Here is a 19602-nt window from a genome sequence, read left to right as displayed (position 1 = left end):
AGAGTTCTCTCCCTGCATGTGAGGGAATTCATTCTGTGGAGAGCAGTGGGGGCCTCCCCACAATCTCAGACACAGAGCAGGTTCACATTCTCCTATCTTCTATACGTGTCAGTTGTCTCTTTCTCTCTTTCTAGCACAGCCAAGCACATGCACCATGAGAGCTCTGCACATGGAGGTGATGGGAGATGGTTGAAGTCCATGTTAATTATGTGACCCTACGAGTCAGGGTGAAGGCCTTCTGTCTCCAGGAAAATTATCAGTTGCCAACATTGTTACAGGGAGCTTGCAAATACTGAATATGAACAAAGGTACTGAAGCTGGTGACAGTGATTTCCCTATGAATGCACCTGTGGGCAGCTCTACAACCTGGAAACTTAAATCCCATCAGGGGACAGGTGAGTGGCAACAACCATAAATAATTATGTGCAAACTCTATTGTTTCAAAAGCTCCTGAGAAAATATTTGCACACAGGGAACATTTGCTGTGAATTAGAACTCCGAAATGTTTAGGAAGGTGAAAACTGTAAATACAGGGTTAGGAGACAGCCTTCTGAACTGTGATCGAGGCCAACAGGAAGAAAGTAAAGACAGGGCACATCAGCCAGGATGTTTTCGTCTCACTTCCCCTTTGCCTGTGTCACTGTGGATTACACGTAGCTGCTCCCACTGCCGTGGTCTGACCCACAGTAGTAATCACTCTCATCCTCTTCCTGGATGTTCTTGATGGTCAGGTACCGATTCAGTCCAGAGCCCGAGACTGAGAAGCGATCAGGGATTCCATCCCCCTTGGATCCTACAATCCCACTAGTGCCCACTCGCATCACAAACCGGGGACCCTTGTCTGGTCTCTGTTGGTACCAGTCTACTGCATAATTACTGTAGCCGCTGCTCAGGGTGCAGGTGAGTGTGACCGAGGCTCCCAGGGAGGCCGATGTGGAGGGTGGCTGAGTCAGCACAGGCTGGGAGAGGGACCCTGGAAACACAGACACCCATGAGGGCTCCTGTTGGTGAGTGGCTGATGAGCTGTTAGAGGAGGAAGAACAGGGGTGGGGAGCAGGGGGCTGGGAGGTGGGGGTCCCTCTGGAGGCCCTGTCCATTGCTCACCCTGACCTGTGAGGAGACTGAGGAGGGCGAGGAGCAGAGGGGCCCAGGCCATGGCGGAGATGCTGCAATGCTGTGTTCTCCAACCTCTCAGCTGCGCCTGAGCCCCCAAAGCCTCTTATTCCTTCAGCGCAGGACTGGGCAGGGGCATCACCTTGCATGCAAATCTGGTCTGTCCCAAGGCTGGTGATTAACAAGGGCAGGGCTCAGAGCAAGAGTGCAGGTCTCTTAGGATTCAGAGTTTGCCTCCCTCTAGTGGCCAGGCGCTGCCTCACACTGTGGGCTCAAAGTGCTTCTTTCCCTCTGGGGTCCCACAGTGGGATGCAGTGACTAGATCAGTTAATCCTGGAGCCCTCCCAAGGCACCTGTTCCAACTTTTGTTATAGGACGGGCGAGCCCTTTTGGTATTCAACGCATACAGAAGATGTGTCCACACTTGTAGATGGCCACCTTCTCACTGTGTCCTCACCTCATTTTATGTCGTTCATGTTCTAATATCCTCCTCTTATAAGGATACCGGTCCTTATACTCTCATGTCATCTTAATAACTCTCTGTAAGGCTCTGTCTCCAAATACAGTAACACTGGGGGTTAAGGCTTCAACGTGAATTATGGACAATTTAGTCTATAATGATCAGTAAATACAGTACTTTTTAAATTGATGGGAATGAATTAGAATAGAATAAACACATAAGTGTGAAAAGTAAAAAATTATGAATATAACATTTTATATATTTTGACATTTGAACGAGTATATTTTTAATTGTCATAAAATACACACAACATAACATTTGCCTTTTAAATCACTTTTAACTGCAGAATTCAGTGGTGTTCAGTACATTCACAATGTAATGCAATTGTCATCATGGTAGGTTGCACCTGTAGTCCTATCTACTCAAGAGTCTGAGGCTGGAGGCTTGCCTAGGCCCAAGAGTGTAAGATTGCAGTGAGCTATCATTGCAACACTGCACATTAGTCTGGGCAACAGAGCAAGACCCCATTCTAAAAAAAAAAAAGTGATACAGTCATCACCATTATTAATTTCCATAGTTTTCTCATCATCCCAAATGGAAAGTTTCTATCCTTTAAACATTTATTTCTTATCCCCACTCCACTAGCCCCTGGTAACCAGTGGAAAAGGTGGAGATTGGAAAACTGAATGAGGGAGAACTCAGGGCTCTAGGACATAGTATAGGAAGAAGCAGAGCATGACCCCGCCCATGCTGGCTCCTGGGAGATGCTGCTTGAGCAGGTGAGAGTTGGCTGTGGCTGTGTTTCTATCCCTGAAAAACCACACTGATGCAGGCTGCCCACTGTGGGATGCAGTATCAGGTCTCAGGAGTCTAATGGCAGTGCGTCCTGTGATTGCACCTTTCTCCCCCACAATGAGTCCGAAATAAGCACTGAAAGCCCAGGACTTTTGTTGGGAAACAGGACACGTCATCCATTACCTCTTCCTATGTGCATTCCTCCCACAGTCACGTTATGTTTTCTCCAGAGACTTCAGAAATATCCTGCTCTCAGTTCAGTTTCTTCATAGTGGTCAAGGAGAATTTTGTCAGTAGAACACTGATACTGCTTGCCAGTATGCTAAAGAGAGTTTGAGTCTATGGGAGAAAAAGAGATTGTACTATAGTTTTGATATCTACTACTATTCATGTTGATTGTGTGCTATTCTTTTCTGGAATCAGAAATAACTACAGACGATGTGTTCTCTATTTTACATCTTTGGAAAATTTTTCTTCATGTTTGGTAGCACTGTCTCATGATGCCACATGGCTTGGACTTTTGAATGAGAATGTTTGATCACTGAATACACACACACACACACACACACACACACACACACAGAGAGAGAGAGAGAGAGAGAGAGAGAGAGAGAGAACAGAGAGAGAGAGAGAGAGAGAGAGAGAGAGATCTGTGGACAGTTGAGCTAGCACAGGCTGGCCTAGGACACTGTGAGTAAAGAGACAAACCAGGAAGAATAGGATGAGCCAACACTTGTACTCACATGCCAGGAGGGTAAGGGAGTGAAGGGTGCCCCTCAGAGTCCTTATATTTGCCCCCGAAGGACCTTCTTGTTCAGTGATTGAACTGGAGGCAGATCCAGGGCATGAAGAATATGCCTCCAGAATTGAACTGCCTGAGTCCTCAATTTTGGGACTGACAGTGTCTCTTCCTAAATGTCCTCTTACTCTCAAACAGGTGTCAGATCACACTTTTTCATCAAATGTGAAGTAAGTAAGGATCACCCTTCAGGGAGGACTCTGCCTGCTCACGTATGTGAGAGCCAGTGGAGTATTTTCCTCTCAGGACCAGTCCCACAGCGCCCCCTGCTGGCCTCAGGTCCCAGGTCCTCCAGCCGCTCTGACACTGCCCAGCTCTCCTGGAGGGGCATCCTGACTATTGCAGATGGATCTTTCTGATGCCACCACTCAGGACAGCAGAATGGTTGTTGTTCTCCGACGGATTTGAGCTGAGACATCATTTGCCTCTTGGTCACTCTTGATCTCTGAGCTGCCCAATACATACAGTATTGTGCCATCCTTATTGTTACCAGATATTTCATTGTAACTGGGCATTCAAGATTTTTCTTCCAGGTTCTTGGGGTCATTATCAATCCACCACCATCTAAAACTAAGTTTAAGGCTTAAAATTTCCCCAGACTACTCCGTTAGTTCTAACCTGTTAAAAATTCTACGTGTGTCTCTTCCGTAGTTGCTCTTAGTATTATCAGTTATTGTTGGTGTGAGGGTTTACTGCTAGATTCCCCTGACTGTCAGGGTGCAGGCTCTGGAATTTGGTGTCTTTTTTGCTAGGAGAATATGATGTTGTCCAGAAAAATTGTTTTCTGCTCTTGCTTCCCACTCTGGGTTTCTCTTTGTCCTTCATTGTTAGCCTGGCACTTGATATGTTCTTGTGACTCTCTGACATCATAAAGATTTTTGAGTCTGTTTTTAAATTGCTGTGGGCATGGGGCTTGATATAAATATACTATAGCTATAAACAGATCCTCCTCTTTAGAGGTTTTTCTTCCACTCCTGGGTAAGGGGTCCCGGTGGCCTGTCCCCCCTGCCACACTCACACATGTTGATCCCTGATCAAGGTTGTCTGGTAAATGTTTCATAACTGACAGTGAAGAGTAACAGGATGGTTGGGAAATGTTCATGAATATTGAGATCACCTGTGATAATGTAGGTTGGAACCATAAGCTCTAGGCCCAAAGAACTGAGGTTTATCCAGGGCCATCACAAACAAATAATTGATTTTTAAAAACATACAGAGCAAGAATAACCAGGATTTGAGAGATTAAAGAGGGGAAATGGAGCATGTGTGGTTCTGAGAACCGACTCCGGAGAACCATGGGGAGCTTCCATGCTATACCTAAGACTTCAGAACATCCTTGAGGGTGTAATCTGAGAAGAAAGACAGAACCCATCTCTCCCACAGTTTTGCTGCTCAAGAAATAACAAGAACAGCTGCACCAAAAGGAGGGGACACCTGTGGGCCAGGTAGAAGACACCTGGATCTCTGGGTCACACAGGCTGGATTCTTCTTTCTTCTTGTCCCCACCACATCCACACCCACCTTGTATAGGCAGCTTCTTTGGCTTCAAAAAACAAATTAAATTTGTTTGCATTGGGAGACCAGTAAGAAAAGGAGTGATTTTCACCGAACCCGTGCTCTGCTTTCAGTAGCACAAGTGACAGCAGAAGCCCTAGCATGAACTGGTGTTGGTCACAGGGATAGGAGAGGGATGGGGCAGTCAGGAGGAGTGGGGGCAGATCTTTCTCTCACTTCTCCATGGAATTGAAGCCCTTGTTGACATAAAGTCTGGGCACAGCTGTGTGACAGTGATAATCAGCCTCATCCTCAGGCTGGAGCCCAGAGCTGGTCAAGGAGGCTGTGTGGAGTAGAAGAATCAGGCTGGGATCCCTGAAGGTCACAAACTTAGGAGCGCTGTCTGGGAGGGAGGTAGCCATTTCCATGGGATCACCCAGTGTTTCTGCTGCTCCCCGTGCAGGAAAAGCTGGCCTTGTGATCTGGACGCTGGTTTCAGCGCATCTGGACAATGGGACCGTATTTCAGTGTCGTCAGGTCGTGTTGTTTTGTTTTGCATTTTCTGAGACTCCAGAAACCACAAATGGAAAATTGGGAGGAGCCTTTTACACCTCGAATGTACTTAGAAAGACAGTTTGTGCCTAGGTGAGTTATTTTAAAATTTGAACATTTTCACAGAACTAGAGCAAGAAAGGGTGAGGTTTTTGTCCCACTTCCCCATCTGTGTGTGTCACTGTGGGAAGCACTGCTGTGCCAGATCATACAGTAATAGTCAGCCTCATCTTCAGACTGGAGCCCAGAGATGAGTAAGAGCCCTGCATTGGCAGAGGCGTCTTTGGATCCAGAGAAGCGGCTGGGGACTCCAGAGCCCTGGTGCTTATCTGAGTCTGATTTGTAGTACAGGAGATACCTGGGAGCGCTCTCTGACTTCTGCTGGTACCAGTATATAGCTTTGCTACCAACACTTATGTCACTCCTAAGTGTGCAGGTGAGTCTGGCTGAAGCTCCAGGAGATCCAGAGAGAAAGGATGGCTGAGTCAGCACAGGCTGGGAGAGAGAACCTGGAAATGCAGACACTCGTGAGAGAAAGGCAGGGACCAGGGTAAAGCTTCTCAGAGACTTTGCTAGGAGGGCCAGAGTCAGGCTGGGTGGTTGCCCCTGGTCTCTGAGGTCTGTTCCTACCTGTGCAGTGAGAGATGATCAGGAGGAGAAGAGGAGTCCAGGCCATGGTGGACACAGCCCATGCACCCGCAGTGGGACTGGGCTGCCCCAGGCCTCCTTTTCTGGCCACCCTCTGCAGAGGAGGAGCTGCTCATGCAAACGTGTTTCCATCCATTGGCTGCTCAGCCCCTCCCTGAGCCCTGTGGCTGGAGCTCAGTTCACACTGCTGTCTGAAGAGGAGGTAGATTTGCATTCCTTCTTGTGAGGGCCCAGGGAGGAAGCATCTGTTGAGACCATACAAAGGCCACTGCTCAGGGAACTCTGCCAAGCCAGAGAAGACATGGCTGCTGAGTCCTCATCAGTGAGCACAGAGCCTTAGCTCCAAGGCCTGGACTTCTTTGAGTGAATGGTTCTTACTGAGCATCTGAGTGTGAACCACAAGGCAGCCTCACAGCATCACTGCTGGTTGGAGGACACAAAACTCTGTGGTCCAGCTGGTCTCTGCAGCTCACCCGTCACTATTCAGAGATCCATGGTCTGATTCCTGGACACTGACTCCGTCATGCTATGCATGATTACTGTGATCTCCCACTTACAGAAGAAGTCCTGGTCCACAGGATGTGCATATAAGTAAATATATAAATTGTAAAGGTGTCAGCATCCACACAGTACGTTCTAGAAAAATCTAATTGCCCATGATGCCATCAGTGTGGGCATCACAGTAAAAGGGTCAGCTGAGGAGCTACGTTGAAGGACAGATAAAGGCTGTCCAGGAGAACAGTAAAACATAAAAATTTTCAAAAAAAACTGTGACATTTTAAAAGCAACAATTCAGCAAAAATATATACAATGATTTCACGTATTTTGCAGAGATTTGACTCAATTTAATGCTATAGGAAAATTAATATGTTTGGCAGACTTTTAACGGTGAACAGTATGACCTGTTTTCTGCTTAATTAAATTAACCACTATATCCTAAGTAAAATGTGATTTTCTGCAAAGTTGTTTCATATTTTCTGGTCAAGAATTTGTCCTAGATATTATACAATTTGTTTGTATTGTAATATCCCCACGTGTATTTTCCATGGGAATCAGACCATGGATGAGTGAACAGTGATTGGGAGCTGCAGAGAACAGCTGGGCTCTCAAGACTTTGGGCCAAGGACAGGTGTGTGTAATATACACATATTTTTATATCTATATCCTTCTCTTGCTCAAAAAATGCAAAGGCAAATGTTCTTATGTAATATTTTCTATTGAATGAACTTGGAATCTTGAACACAAAATGTCCAGAATTCAAAACAAAGAATTATTACCTTGACCTCATATCTACAACTCTTTCTGAGATTCCAATGTAGGTGAACTCACATATGATTTTACAAACATATATGCAGTTGGTCTTCAGTTCAATGCAGTGTTTTGGGCTCTGTAGATACAGCAACAACAAGAAAGAAAACAGCTATAGCAATAAACAATCCCTATTCTCAGGGAGCTTGGATATCAGCAGTGGAAACACCGCGAATAACGCCACCAGCTGTAATGAAATGTCTTCATGTGGGTGACCCCACCCTGACAAGTTAGTCACCCTGAGGATTTGAAGCCCGTGACTGACAGCTAAGAGACATTCATTTCTCTAATTCTGAAGAATTCATTGAATTGTTCTGAAGATGACGATGTTTTTTGACAATGTATGCTGTAAATAACCCTGTGTCAACAGGAGGCAGTCAGTCTCCTTGGACTAATGAATGGCTGGAATCTTACTGAAGGGCAGAAATAAAACAAAATATTCCCATTCTCCAGAAGAATTCCTAAGGAGAACCAGAAAACTGAGTATGAAGAAGAAACATAGTCACAGATAACCTCCCTCCTGCTCTGTTTGTGATGGAAAAGAGCAGCACAGACACCATAGCGTGGAAGCCTTCCCCTACCCTCAGTCAGATACAGAACCCTGATTTTCCACTGCTTTCTAGCTTTTTAATTGCCCTTTACTCTCACCCATCACCAAGGTAAGCACAGGCACCATGACCCATAATAATACCTCAAAACCGTCTTGCCTCTGTTGGGCCTCAGCCCTGACTTCCCTGGACCCCCAAATCAGGGCTACACACACTGCAAATCACGGCTACACACACTGCAAATCACTGTGCCCCCAAATCAGGAGCCTAACCTTTGACACCTCCCCTCTCATGGATTCTGACCTATTTCTGGGGATGTTTGATCATGAGCTTTAACAGCAGCGCCTTCCGTGTACAGGGGTAACATTCCTTGTGCTACACTCTGCCCTGACCCTCAGTGCTTTTGCTCGATAGAACATAACCATATTTGAACTGACACAAGAAGAAAAAAAAAATCAAACACCGAATGTTCTCACTCATAGGCGGGTGTTCAACAATGAGAAAACATGGACACAGGAAGGGGACATCACCCACTGAGGTCTGTTCTAACCCAATGCAAAGAAACTAAGAACCTTGAAAACAGGTTAGACTCAATGCTGACTAGAATAGCCAGCGTAGAGAAGAACATAAACGACTTGATGGAGCTGAAGAACAGCACGAGAACTTTGAGAGGCATACAAAAGTTTCAACAGCCAAAAAGATCAAGCAGAAGAAAGGATACCAGAGATAGAAGATCAAAGCAATGAAATAAAACAAGAAGGCAAGAGTAGAGAAAAAAGAGTGAAAAAAAATGAACAAAGCCTACAAGAACTATGGGATTATGCATTGCATTAGAACATGGTCTTTTAACTCAGAGAAGTTTGTTATTACCCAACTTCTGAAGCCTGCTTCTGTCAATCCTCAGATTCATTCTGTCTTTTTTTGTTCCCTTGATGGTGAGGAGTTGTGATCTCTGGGAGGAGAAGAGGTGTTCTGTTCTTTGGTGGTTTCATTTTTTTTGCGCTTGTTTTTTTCCCCATCTTTGTGGATTTGTCTCCCTTTGATCTTTGAAGTTGGTGATTTCAGGAGGAGTCTGAGTGGCCGTTTTTTTCTGCTGCGGTCGGAGCTGTATCGTTTCTGGCCTGCAGAGGGCGCCGCCGGGCTCTCGGGTCGGTCAGGGGCCGGGTGGGTGGTCCTTCCCTGGAGTCTGTCTGCAGGTGAGAGCGGCCCCGCCTTCCCCATGGCGTCTCTCCTCCCCCAGCTGGATCCTCCTGGATGGGGTCGAGCTGTTGTATTTGCTGCCCAGCTCTCTAGCCAGGGCTTCAGTGTGAGTTCTGCGGAGGTGGCGCCTGCCAGGCCTTCTGGTCTGTGTCCCTGCTTCCAACTCGGCCTCCCTCTGTGGGACGGGCTGTCCCCTGGCGTTGGTCCACACTCCGCCCAGGTCCCTGTGACAACTTGCCATGCCCAGCGGCAGCTGCTGCTCGGATTTGCATCGACGGCCCGCGGCGCCCAACGTCGGGCAGGGCTCTCGTCCACCATGGGTTGCAGGAGGGATGAGGTAAGCACAGGATCCGGTTTGGAGCACGGAGGGGGTTAAGTCCCCGACCCTCCAAGCCAGCTGCACGTTTCAGGTGGGGACGCGACTCCCACACCCCAGTCTTGATTTGCCCCCCGGGCGGCTCTCGTCCTGTGGCTCCTTCCCTGGGTCTATTTTCCGAGCCCTTTCAGTCCCACAGAAACGAACCGGGGACCTGGTTTGGAATCCTGAAGTCCTCTAGCCCTCTGCGCCTCATTTGCTGGGAGATACATTCCTGTGCCGGCTTCTCTGGGCCATCTTGGCGCCCCGCTACTGATAGTGTCCTTTGATGCACATAAGTTTTACAATTTGATGAAATCCAATTAATCCCTATTCCCCTTTTTCTATTTTTTCCTGTGCTTTTGGCGTTAAATCCAAAAACTTTTTTCCAAAACCTATGTTGTGAAACTTCTTCCTAGTGTTTTTTATTAAGATTTTATAGTTGTAGCTTTTCTATCTGGGTCGTTTATCCATTTCCAGGTTGCATATGGATATACAGTTTTCTCAAAAACATTTTTTGCAGTCTGTTTTCTACCTACTGAATGATCTTGGCACCCTAGTTTAAAATCACTTGACCATATAACTGAGAGATTATTTGTGCTCAATTGTATTCTATTTGTCTCTGTGTCTGTCTATCTGTACCACTCTGTTTTTATTGCTCCAGCTTTGTGGTTATGTTTTGAAATCAGGCAGTGTAAAATCTCCCACACTATTCTTCTCTTACAAGATTATTTTGGCTATTTGGGATTCGATGATATTCTATATAAATTTTAGAATTAACTTTTTTTACTTTTGAAAAAATGATTATTAGAATTTTGATAGAGATTGAAATGAATCTGCAGATTTCTTTTTGTTTTTATTAATATCTTAACAATATCAAGTTTTCCAATACATGAACAAAGGCTTGCTTTCCCCTTATTTTTAATTCTTTAATTTCATTTAGCAATGTTTTATAGTTTTCCTTGTAAAAGTGTTTCCCCTTCTTGATTCTTAATTATTTTATTTTTTCTGATGCTGTTGTAAATTGAATGGTTAATTTTATTTTGAGTTGTACCCTTCTGGTTGTTTTCTGTTTGGTGGTTTGAGTATACAAATATAAGAACCCTTTTTTGTTTAAAAAATATTATTATTATTATTATTACTATTATTATTATTTTTGTAGAGACAGGGTTTCATTTCATTGCCCATGCTGGTCTTCAACTGTTCATCCTCACCAATTCTTTCACCTCAGCTTCCCAAAGTGCTGAAATTATAGGTGTGAGCCAACATGCCTAGCCATGAGATGGTTTTATGTGTTGATTTTGTATCCTGAAACACTACCAAATTTATTGAATAGTTATTTAATTCTAACAGTTTTTTGGTGGGAGTTTTTAATTTGTTTTTTAATTATACTTTAAGTTCTTGGATACATGTGTGCAGATTACGCAGGTTTGTTTCAGAGATACACACGTGCCATGGTGGTTTCCTGCTGCTATCAATCCATTATCTGGGTTTTAAGCACTGCATGCATTAGGCATTACTCCTAATGCTCTCCCTTTACTTTCTCCCAACTCTCTACAGGCCCTGGTGTATGATATTCCTCCTCTGTGTCCATATGTTCTCATTGTTTAACTCCCACTTGTGAGTGAGAATGTGCAGTGTCGAGTATTTTGTTTCAATGTTACTTTGCTGAGAATGATGGCTTCCAGCTTTATTCATGTCCCTACAAAGAACATGAACTCATTCCTTTTAATGGCTGCATAATATTCCATGTTGTATATATGCCACATTTTCTATATCCTGTCTGTCATTGATGGCATTTGGGTTGGTTCCATGTCTTTGCTTTTGTAAATAGTAATACAATAAACATACATGTGCACGTGTCTTTATAGTGGAATGATTTATCATCAATCCTTTGGGTATATGCCCAGTAATGAAATTACTGAGCTCAAATAGTATTTCTGGTTTTAGATCCTGAGGTATCGCCACACTGTCGTCCACATTGGTTGAACTAATTTACACTCCCATCAAGAGTGCAAAAGTGTTTCTGTTTCTCCACAGCCTCGCCAGCATCTGTGATTTTCTGACTTTTTTTCTGAGACGGAGTTTCGCTCTTGTTACCCAGGCTGGAGTGCAATGGCGCGATCTCGGCTCACCGCAACCTCTGCCTCCTGGGTTCAAGCAATTCTCCTGCCTCAGCCTCCTGAGTAGCTGGGATTACAGGCACGTGCCACCATGCCCAGCTAATTTTTTGTATCCTTAGTAGAGACGGGGTTTCACCATGTTGACCAGGATGGTCTTGATCTCTTGACCTCGTGATCCACCCGCCTCGGCCTCCCAAAGTGCTGGGATTACAGGCTTGAGCCACCGCGTCTGGCTGATTTTCTGACTTTTTAACAATCGCCATTCTAACTGGCATGAAATGGTATCTCATTGTGGTTTTGATTTTCATTTCTCTGATGACAAGTGGTAACAATTTTTCTACTTCTGCAAAGAATGTCAGTGGTATTTTGATGGGGATAGCATTGAATCTGTAAATACTTTGGGCAATATGACCATTTTTATAATATTGATTCTTTCTATCCCTGAGAATGGAATGTTTTTCCATTTGTTTTTGTTCTCTTTTATTTCCTTGAGCAGTAGTTTGTAGTTCTCCTTGAACAGGTCCTTCACATCCCTTGTACGTTGTGTTCCTAGGTATTTTATTTTGTTTGTAGCAAGTGGGAATGAGAGTTCACTTAGAATTTGGCTCTCTGCTTGTCTTATTTCTGTTGTGTAGAAATCCTTGTGATTTTTACACATTGATTTTGTATCCTGACACTTTGCTGAATTTGCTTATTAGTTTAAAGAGTTTTGGGACTGAGATGATTGGGTTTTCTAAGTATATAATCGTGTTCTCTGCAAACAGAGACAATTAGACTTCCTACCTTCCTATACAAATGCCCTTTATATTTTTCTTGCCTAATTGCCCTGGCCAGAACTTCCAATAATATGTTGAATAGGAGTGGTGAGAGAGGGCATCCTTGTCTGGTGCTGATTTTCAAAGGGAATGCTTCCAGCTTTTGCCCATTCAGTAATATATTGGCTATAGGTTGGTCATAAATAGCTCTTATGATTTTGAAATAGGTTCCATCAACACCTAGTTTATTGAGAGTTTTCAGAAGAAAAAGACGTTGAATTTTATCAAAGGCCTTTTCTGCATTTATTGAGATAATCTTGTGATTTTTATCTTTGGTTCTGTTTATGTGATGGATTATGCTTATTGATTTTTGTATGTTGAACCAGCCTTGCATCCCAGTAATGAAGCTGACTTGATCGTGGTGAATAAGCTTTTTGATGTGCTGCTGGATTTGGTTTGTCAGTATATTACTGAGAATATTCGCATTGATATTCATCAAGGATACTGACCTGATTTTTTTGTTGTTGTTGTTATATCTCTGCTGTATTTTGATATCAGGATGATGCTGGCCTCATATAATGATGTAGAGAGAAGTCTCTCTTTTTCTATTGTTTGGAATAGATTTGGAAGCAATGGTGTCAGCCTCACTTTGTACCTCTGGTAGAATTTGGCTGTGAATCTGGTCCTGGACTTTTGTTTTTTAGTAAGCTGCTAATTACTGCCTCAATTCCAGAACTTGTTATTGGTCTATTCGGGGATGCAACTTCTTTCTGGTTTAATCTTCGGAGGGTATATGTATCCAAAAATTTATCCATTTCTTCTAGATTTTCTAGTTTATTTGCATAAAGGTGTTGGGTGTACTCTCTGATGGTAGTTTCTATTTTTGTGGAATCAGTAGTGATATCTTGTTTGTCATTTTTTATTGTGTCTATTTGATTCTTCTCTTTATTAGTTGAGATTGTGGTCAATCTATATTGCTAATCTTTTAAAAACCAGCTTCTGGATTCATTGATTTTTTGAAAGGTTTTTTTTTGTATTTCAATCTTCTTCATTTCTGCTCTGATCTTGGTTATTTCTTATCTTCTGCTAGCATTTGAATTCGTTTGCTCTTGCTTCTCCTGCTTTTTTTAATTGTAACGTTAGAGTGTCAATTTTAGATCTTTCTTGCTTTTTGATGTGGGCATTTAGTGCTATAAATTTTCCTTTAGACACTGCTTTAGCAATGTCCCAGAGATTCTGGTACATTGTCTCTTTGTTCTTATTGGTTTCAAACAACTTATTTATTTCTGCCCTAATTTCGTTTTTTACCCAGTAGTCATTCAGGAGCAGGTTGTTCCATTTTTGTTCAGTTGTGTGGTTTTGAGTGAGTTTCTTTCTTTTTTTTCTTTTCTTTTTTTTTTTTTTTTGAGACGGAGTTTCGCTCTTGTTACCCGGGCTGGAGTACAATGGCGCGATCTCGGCTCACTGCAACCTCCGCCTCCTGGGTTCAAGCAATTCTCTTGCCTCAGCCTCCTGAGTAGCTGGGATTACAGGCACGTGCCACCATGCCCAGCTAATTTTTTTTTTTTTTATTTTCCTGAGTGGTAATTGGATTGTACAGTGGTCTGAGAGACTTTTTCTTATATTTCCATACTTTTGAATTTGCTGAGTGTTTTACTTCCAATTACGTGTTTGATTTTAGTATATGTACAATGTGGCTCTGAGAAGAATGTATATTCTCTTAATTTGTGGTGGAGAGTTTTGTAAATATCGAATTAGGTCCACGTGGTCCAGAGCTGAGTATATGTCCTCTCTTATTTCCTTGAGCAGTGATTTGTAGTTCTCCTTGAAGAGGTCCTTCATGTCCCTTGTGAGTTGTATTCCTAGGTATTTTATTATCTTTGTAGGAATTGACAATGGGAATTCACTCACTCATGATTTGGCTCTCTGCTTTTTTATTGCTGGTATGTGAGAATGCTTGTGATTTTTCAACACTAATTTCTTATCGTGAAACTTTGCTGAAGTTGCTTATCAGTTTAAGAAGGTTTTGGGATGAGATGATGGGGTTTTCGAAGAATGGAATATCCTTGTTAATTTTCTCTCTCATTGATCTGTATAATATTGACAGTGGGGTGCTGATGTCTTCCACTTTTATTGTTTGGGAGTCTAAGTCTCTTTGTAGGTCTCTAAGAAGTTGGTTTTTGAGTCTGAGGGCTCCTGTATTGGGTACCTATGTACTTAGCATAGTTAGTTCTTCTTGTTGCATTGATTCCTTTACCATTATGTAATGCCATTCTTTGTATTTTTTATCTTTGTTGGTTTATGGTTTGTTTCATTAGAGACCAAGATTGCAACCCCTGCTTTCTTTTGCTGTGCTTTAGCTTGGTCAATATTTCACCACTGTTTTATTTTGAGCCTATGTGTGTCTTTGCACATCAGATGTCTCTCCTGCATACAGTATATCAAAGGGTCTTGACTCTATCCAATTTGTGAATCTGTGTTTTTAAATTGGAGGCATTTAGCCTATTTAAATTTAAAATTAATATTATTATGTATAAATTTTATACTGTCGTGATGATGCTAGCTGGTTATTTTTCCGATTGGTTGATAACAGTATTTTCATAGCGTCATTGGTTTTTCCATTATGATGTGTTTTTGCAGTGGCTGGAACCAGTTTTTTCTGTCCGTATTTAGTGCTTTCTTCAGGAGCTCTCGTAGGGCAGGACTCGTGGTGACAAAATCCCTTGGCATTTGCTTATCTGTAGAGGGTTTTATTTCTCCTTCACTTAAGAAGCTGAGTTGGGCTAGATATAAAATTCTGCTTTGAAAATTCTTTTTTTTTTTTTTAAAGTGTTGAATATTAGCTCCAAATCTTTCTGGCTGGTTGGATTTCTGCAGAAACATTCCCTGTTACACTTATGGGCTTCTCTTTGTAGATGACCTGATCTTTCTCTCTGGCTGCCCTTAACATTTTTGCCTTCATTTAAAACTTGGAGAATCTGACGACTACGCATCTTGGGGTTTCTCTTCTCGAGAAGTATCTTAGTGGTGTTCTCTCTGTTTCCTGAATTTGAATGTTGGCCTGTCTTGCTGAGTTGGGGAAATTCTCCTGGATAATATTGTGATGTGTGTTTTCCAACTTGGTTGCATTCTCCTCGTCACTTTGAGGTACACCGGTCAGTCGTAAGTTTGGTCTTTTCACATAGTCTCATATTTCTTGGAGGCTTTGTTTATTTCTTCTCATTCTTTTTTGTCTTATCTTGTCTTCACACCTATTTCAGTAAGTTTATCTTCAGTGTCTGATACACTTTCTTCCACTTGATTAATTTGGCTATTGATACTTGTGTATTTATACTTTACAAAGTTTTTGTGCTGTGTTTTTTAGCTGCATCAGATCACTTATGTTCCTGTCTAAACTGATTATTCCAATGAGCAGTTCCTGTAAACTTCTATCAAGCTTCTTAGCTTCCCTGCATTGGGTTAAAACATGCTTCCTTAGCTCAGAAATGTATGTTATTTCGGTATGTGCTTTATGGTTCTTCTATATATGAGATTATGTTGTCTGAAAACAGATCATTTTACTTTTTCATTTCTAATTTCTGTTCTCTTTATTTCTTCTTCATTGCTAACTCTTCTGACTAAGTCTTTCCATACTATTTGGAAAAGAAGTGGTGAAAGTGTGCATCCTTGCTTTGTTCCTGAAATTACAGAAAATATCTTCAGTTCTTCAGATTGCATATGATGTTAACTGAGGGAGTTTAATAGATGGGATTTACTCTCCTAAGGTAGTTTCCTTTTAGTTACAATTGATTTGTCATGAAAGGGTGTGGGATTTTGTGAAATAATTTTCCTGTAGCCACAGTCTTAGTGCTTTGCATCTGGAAGAGCCAATCTGCTCTACACCCACCCATATGTCTTCCACTATATGTGTTGTTTAGAGAGAAAGGAAAACCTTGTATCCTTCAGAGGACAGGGGCCACTCTGCCAGAGTCACAGCAGTAGTCACCTGTGTGAGAGGGTTGGGGAGCAGAAGAGGCCCTCATGGATACAACTGTGGACTCTGCTTGAATCCATAGTAGCTGTTACTGCTCTATAGATGTGGACTGGGATGATGCTTGCCTACCACCCTGGATTCAGACATAGGCAAGGGTTCATGGACAAAGGGGAATAGACCAGAATCAGAAGCAATAGGGTAAGAGGACTAGGCTCAGGCTCCTGTGGATAACATGGGGTGACAGTTATAGTGACTCACCCCATTTGTCCCAGAGTTTGTGTCTGTGTTGATGAGTCTTTCTGTTTTATTATTATTATTATTATTTTTTAATAGTCTTTCAAGAAAGCCAGTACTTTTTCTCACTCTGACCACCTGCACCTGATAACCCCTCTTTTAGGTTGATTAGATTTGGATGGCCCCAGATTTCCATTAATGAACTTTAATTAGAGAAAAGGGTGTGGAATGACTGCTGCATCCACATCAGCCCTCTTCCCTTGTCTCCCATGCCTTTAAAGGATCTCAGTCCTGACGGTCACATGAACACATTTTCCAGGTGGAGTGAAGAAGGCCAGGCTAGCTGCATTCAGTTTCCTCTGAGAATGCAGCTGCTGAGCCCAGTGAATGGTGAGCAGATGACACGGGGTCACATCAGGGGCTGGCTTCTTAGCTATGGTCACCTGCAGACCCCCCAGAGATAAGCCCACAGCATCCAGTGCTGTCCCAGGCCCAGACACACTGAGTCTTTCAGTTTCTCTCTACCTTTCTGTATTTCTTCCACTCCAAAAGAGACTGCCGTGAGGGTCCTTGTGAATGTGCATCAGTACTTACTGCTGTGCACAGAACTCCTGAATCATGACATACCTGCCTGCCCACTCTGCTATTTGTAGTAAAGTCCTGAAATCTTGAACCTGCCGGAGGGGTTCCCTGATAGACATCAGAGCAGGGAGCCCAGCTTGATGAACAGGAACCCACCAGGAATGAAGGGCTGTGCCCAGAGCTGCCTGTTTCATCCCCACTCAAGAGTATGGCCCATTTCCAGGCTCCAGATTTCTCTCCAGGAAACTGTGTGCTCTAAGACTTGGTGTCTCCTCTGCTCTCAGCTCACCAGCCTCCAGCATCAAATGAACCTGAAGCTAGTGTCTCACTGGACATAGGCAGAGCCAGGCTCAGCTCTTCTGTCTCTCACATGCTACTTATGCATCCCTGGGTGAACCGCCTCTGTGTGGGGACTGAGGGGCCTCATGCATCTGGTTGTCACAGAACATGAGATTCCTTGTCCAGAGCTCAGACTGAAGCAACCCCTGGGGAGGCCCCAAATCTGCAGATTGAAGACTAATAGAAAGAATAATTAGGGAAGTGGGTAGGCATCATTTCCTGGGAATTATATCGCGTGCGTTTAGTGCAAACTAATGTGCTTACTTGAGAGTCCCTGTGTTAAAGAAGCTCCGTCTTTGTGGTTAAGCCCCTAGACCCAGCATCAGTAAGGGAGGCCGGACCCAGCTTTGCCTCTTCCAGGTTGTGACACTGTGTAAGGTTTCCACATAAAGTAAGGGGCACCCAGTTATGTCTATATTTAAATAAACAATATGGTCTTGGAGATAGAGATGCTGTCTTTTTCTTTTTTTGACTCAGAGTCTCGCTCTGTTACCCCACCTGGAGTGCAGTGGCCCAGTCTCAGCTCACTGCCACCTCCGCCTCTTGGGCACAAGTGATTGTCATGCATCAGTCTTCTGAGTAACTGGAATTACAGGAATGTGCCATGAGGCCCAGATAATTTATGTAGTTTTAGGATATGGTAAGGTGCACTACGTTGGTCAGACTTGTCTCAAAATCCTGGCCTTAAGCAATGCAACAGCCTCAGCCTCCCAAAGTGCAGGGATGAAGGTGTGAGCCACCACACCTAGCCTACATACTGATTCTTAGTCATTGTTTTACTAAATTTAAATTTCACTGACCTCTAGAGTTTATGTTGATAAATTAGAACCCTACCTTCAGGCCACAAGCACTTCCTCTCCAATCAGGGCCCATTGCCTGAAAGGAATAGTAGAGTTTCTGTCAGGATTAAATGAAGTCGCAGTCTCAGGAATTAAAGGGTTGTTTGTCAATAGCAAGGTTGTACATGTACTAAAGGAAACATAATGTGTTGCCCAAAGAGACGCAGACAGACCCCCGTGTTTCTACACACAGGCCCTGGCTGGGAGGGAACAGAAATCTCAGCATCCTCGGTCACTTCTGCTGAGAGAAACCAACAGGCCCAGAGACAGGATGGAGGAGGGGGAGGTGCTTTTCATAGTTCTCGTGTGCCATCTTGTTTGTGTATTACCCATTCAAAATCAGGAGAATAAAACAAAGTTGTCCATCACTGGTGAGAGGTGAGTAAGTAATAGCGTAAGATGCAGGCAGGGCTGCGCGTCACTGGAGAGAGAAGGTGAACTGCCTGCAGGGCTCGATGCTGTTAGAGTCCCTACAAAATGTACTGATTTTTTTAAATCAGAAAAAGGAATATAATTTATTCCAGATGATGTACATGTGTCTATACAGACGTAAAAATAGCCATAAAAGGCAAAATGACCCAGAAACCCTCAAAGGTACTAATGAGCCCTTTATGTGATGAGATGCAGTTCAGCAACAACAGGGGGAATCTCAGAAGAAGTGTGCAGAGTGAGAGAAGCCTGAACAAACGGGAAGATATTGTTTGATAACGCTGACATTCCCCAACATGAAAACCAAAGCAGTAGTGATAGAGAAAGATCTGTGGCTTCCCGGGATGCTTTGGGGGAGAGAGGAAGATGGCAAAGGGTGAGGAGGAACTGCTGGGGTTGGACACAGGTTGCATAGCTGGTGGTGGTGATGTTTTCCGGGATCCAGATAGATCCGAAAATGGGCGTAATAATATAATGTAAATATTGGTGGTTTATTATATGTACATTATTCCTTCTTGGAAAGAATTTTATTAAAGAGAATAGGCTGAGGAGAAAAGAAGCAAAGGGATTCACCCTGAGGAGAAGGGAGAGAGAGCCACCAGTCTGGGAACTTCTGGACATCAGGAAATGAGCATGATGCAGACACAGGTTCCACATAAGAGGTGGGTCTGAGGTGACACAGCTGGAACAGCAGCATCATCCCAGGACTTCAGTGCAGAAACCGTGTCCCAAGGTACAGGGAACAGAACGTTTTGTTTCCTGGAGTCCCTGTTCAGGAAGGAGGTGCTGTGTCTGATTCTCAGAACACAAGAGAAGAGAAGCGTCTACTCCCAGGCAGGGCCCTGGATGCCCTGGACCATGGGGAAAGCAGCAGCAGCAGAAGCCACAGGCCACGAATGAGCAGCAGCTGTGGAGCGCTCACCCTCCTGGAAGAGGAGAAAGGGGTTCTTGTCTCACTTCCCTCTGGGCCTGGAGCACTGTGTGAGCATCCAGGTTGCTGTCATATGACTGGCAATAATAATCAGCCTCATCCGCAGACTGGAGTCCAGTGATGGT

The 19602-nt window shown here is 43.6% G+C and overlaps 1 protein-coding gene and 1 gene segment (V, D, J or C); one reads left to right on the top strand and one right to left on the bottom strand.

Moving 5' to 3' along the window:
• Nucleotides 1–627: 627 nt before the first annotated feature.
• On the bottom strand, nt 628–1221 carry LOC101033846 (immunoglobulin lambda variable 9-49-like). The segment is given in 2 exon segments: nt 628–973; nt 1111–1221. Coding segments are annotated over 2 exon segments (372 nt in total).
• Nucleotides 1222–7038: 5817 nt separating this feature from the next.
• LOC101043545 (DNA topoisomerase 3-beta-1) overlaps nt 7039–19602 on the top strand; it is a 270953-nt gene continuing 258389 nt past the window's right edge. Inside the window, exon 1 of the mRNA XM_074391007.1 lies at nt 7039–9254. The gene's annotated coding sequence lies outside the window, so the exon portion shown is untranslated. The remainder of the gene's footprint in view (nt 9255–19602) is intronic.

Source organism: Saimiri boliviensis, chromosome 21, assembly GCF_048565385.1.
Source record: "Saimiri boliviensis isolate mSaiBol1 chromosome 21, mSaiBol1.pri, whole genome shotgun sequence".
Taxonomy (NCBI): Eukaryota; Metazoa; Chordata; class Mammalia; order Primates; family Cebidae; genus Saimiri; species Saimiri boliviensis.
Note: the sequence above shows the minus strand (reverse complement) of the source record. Positions and strands in the feature narration are given on the sequence as shown.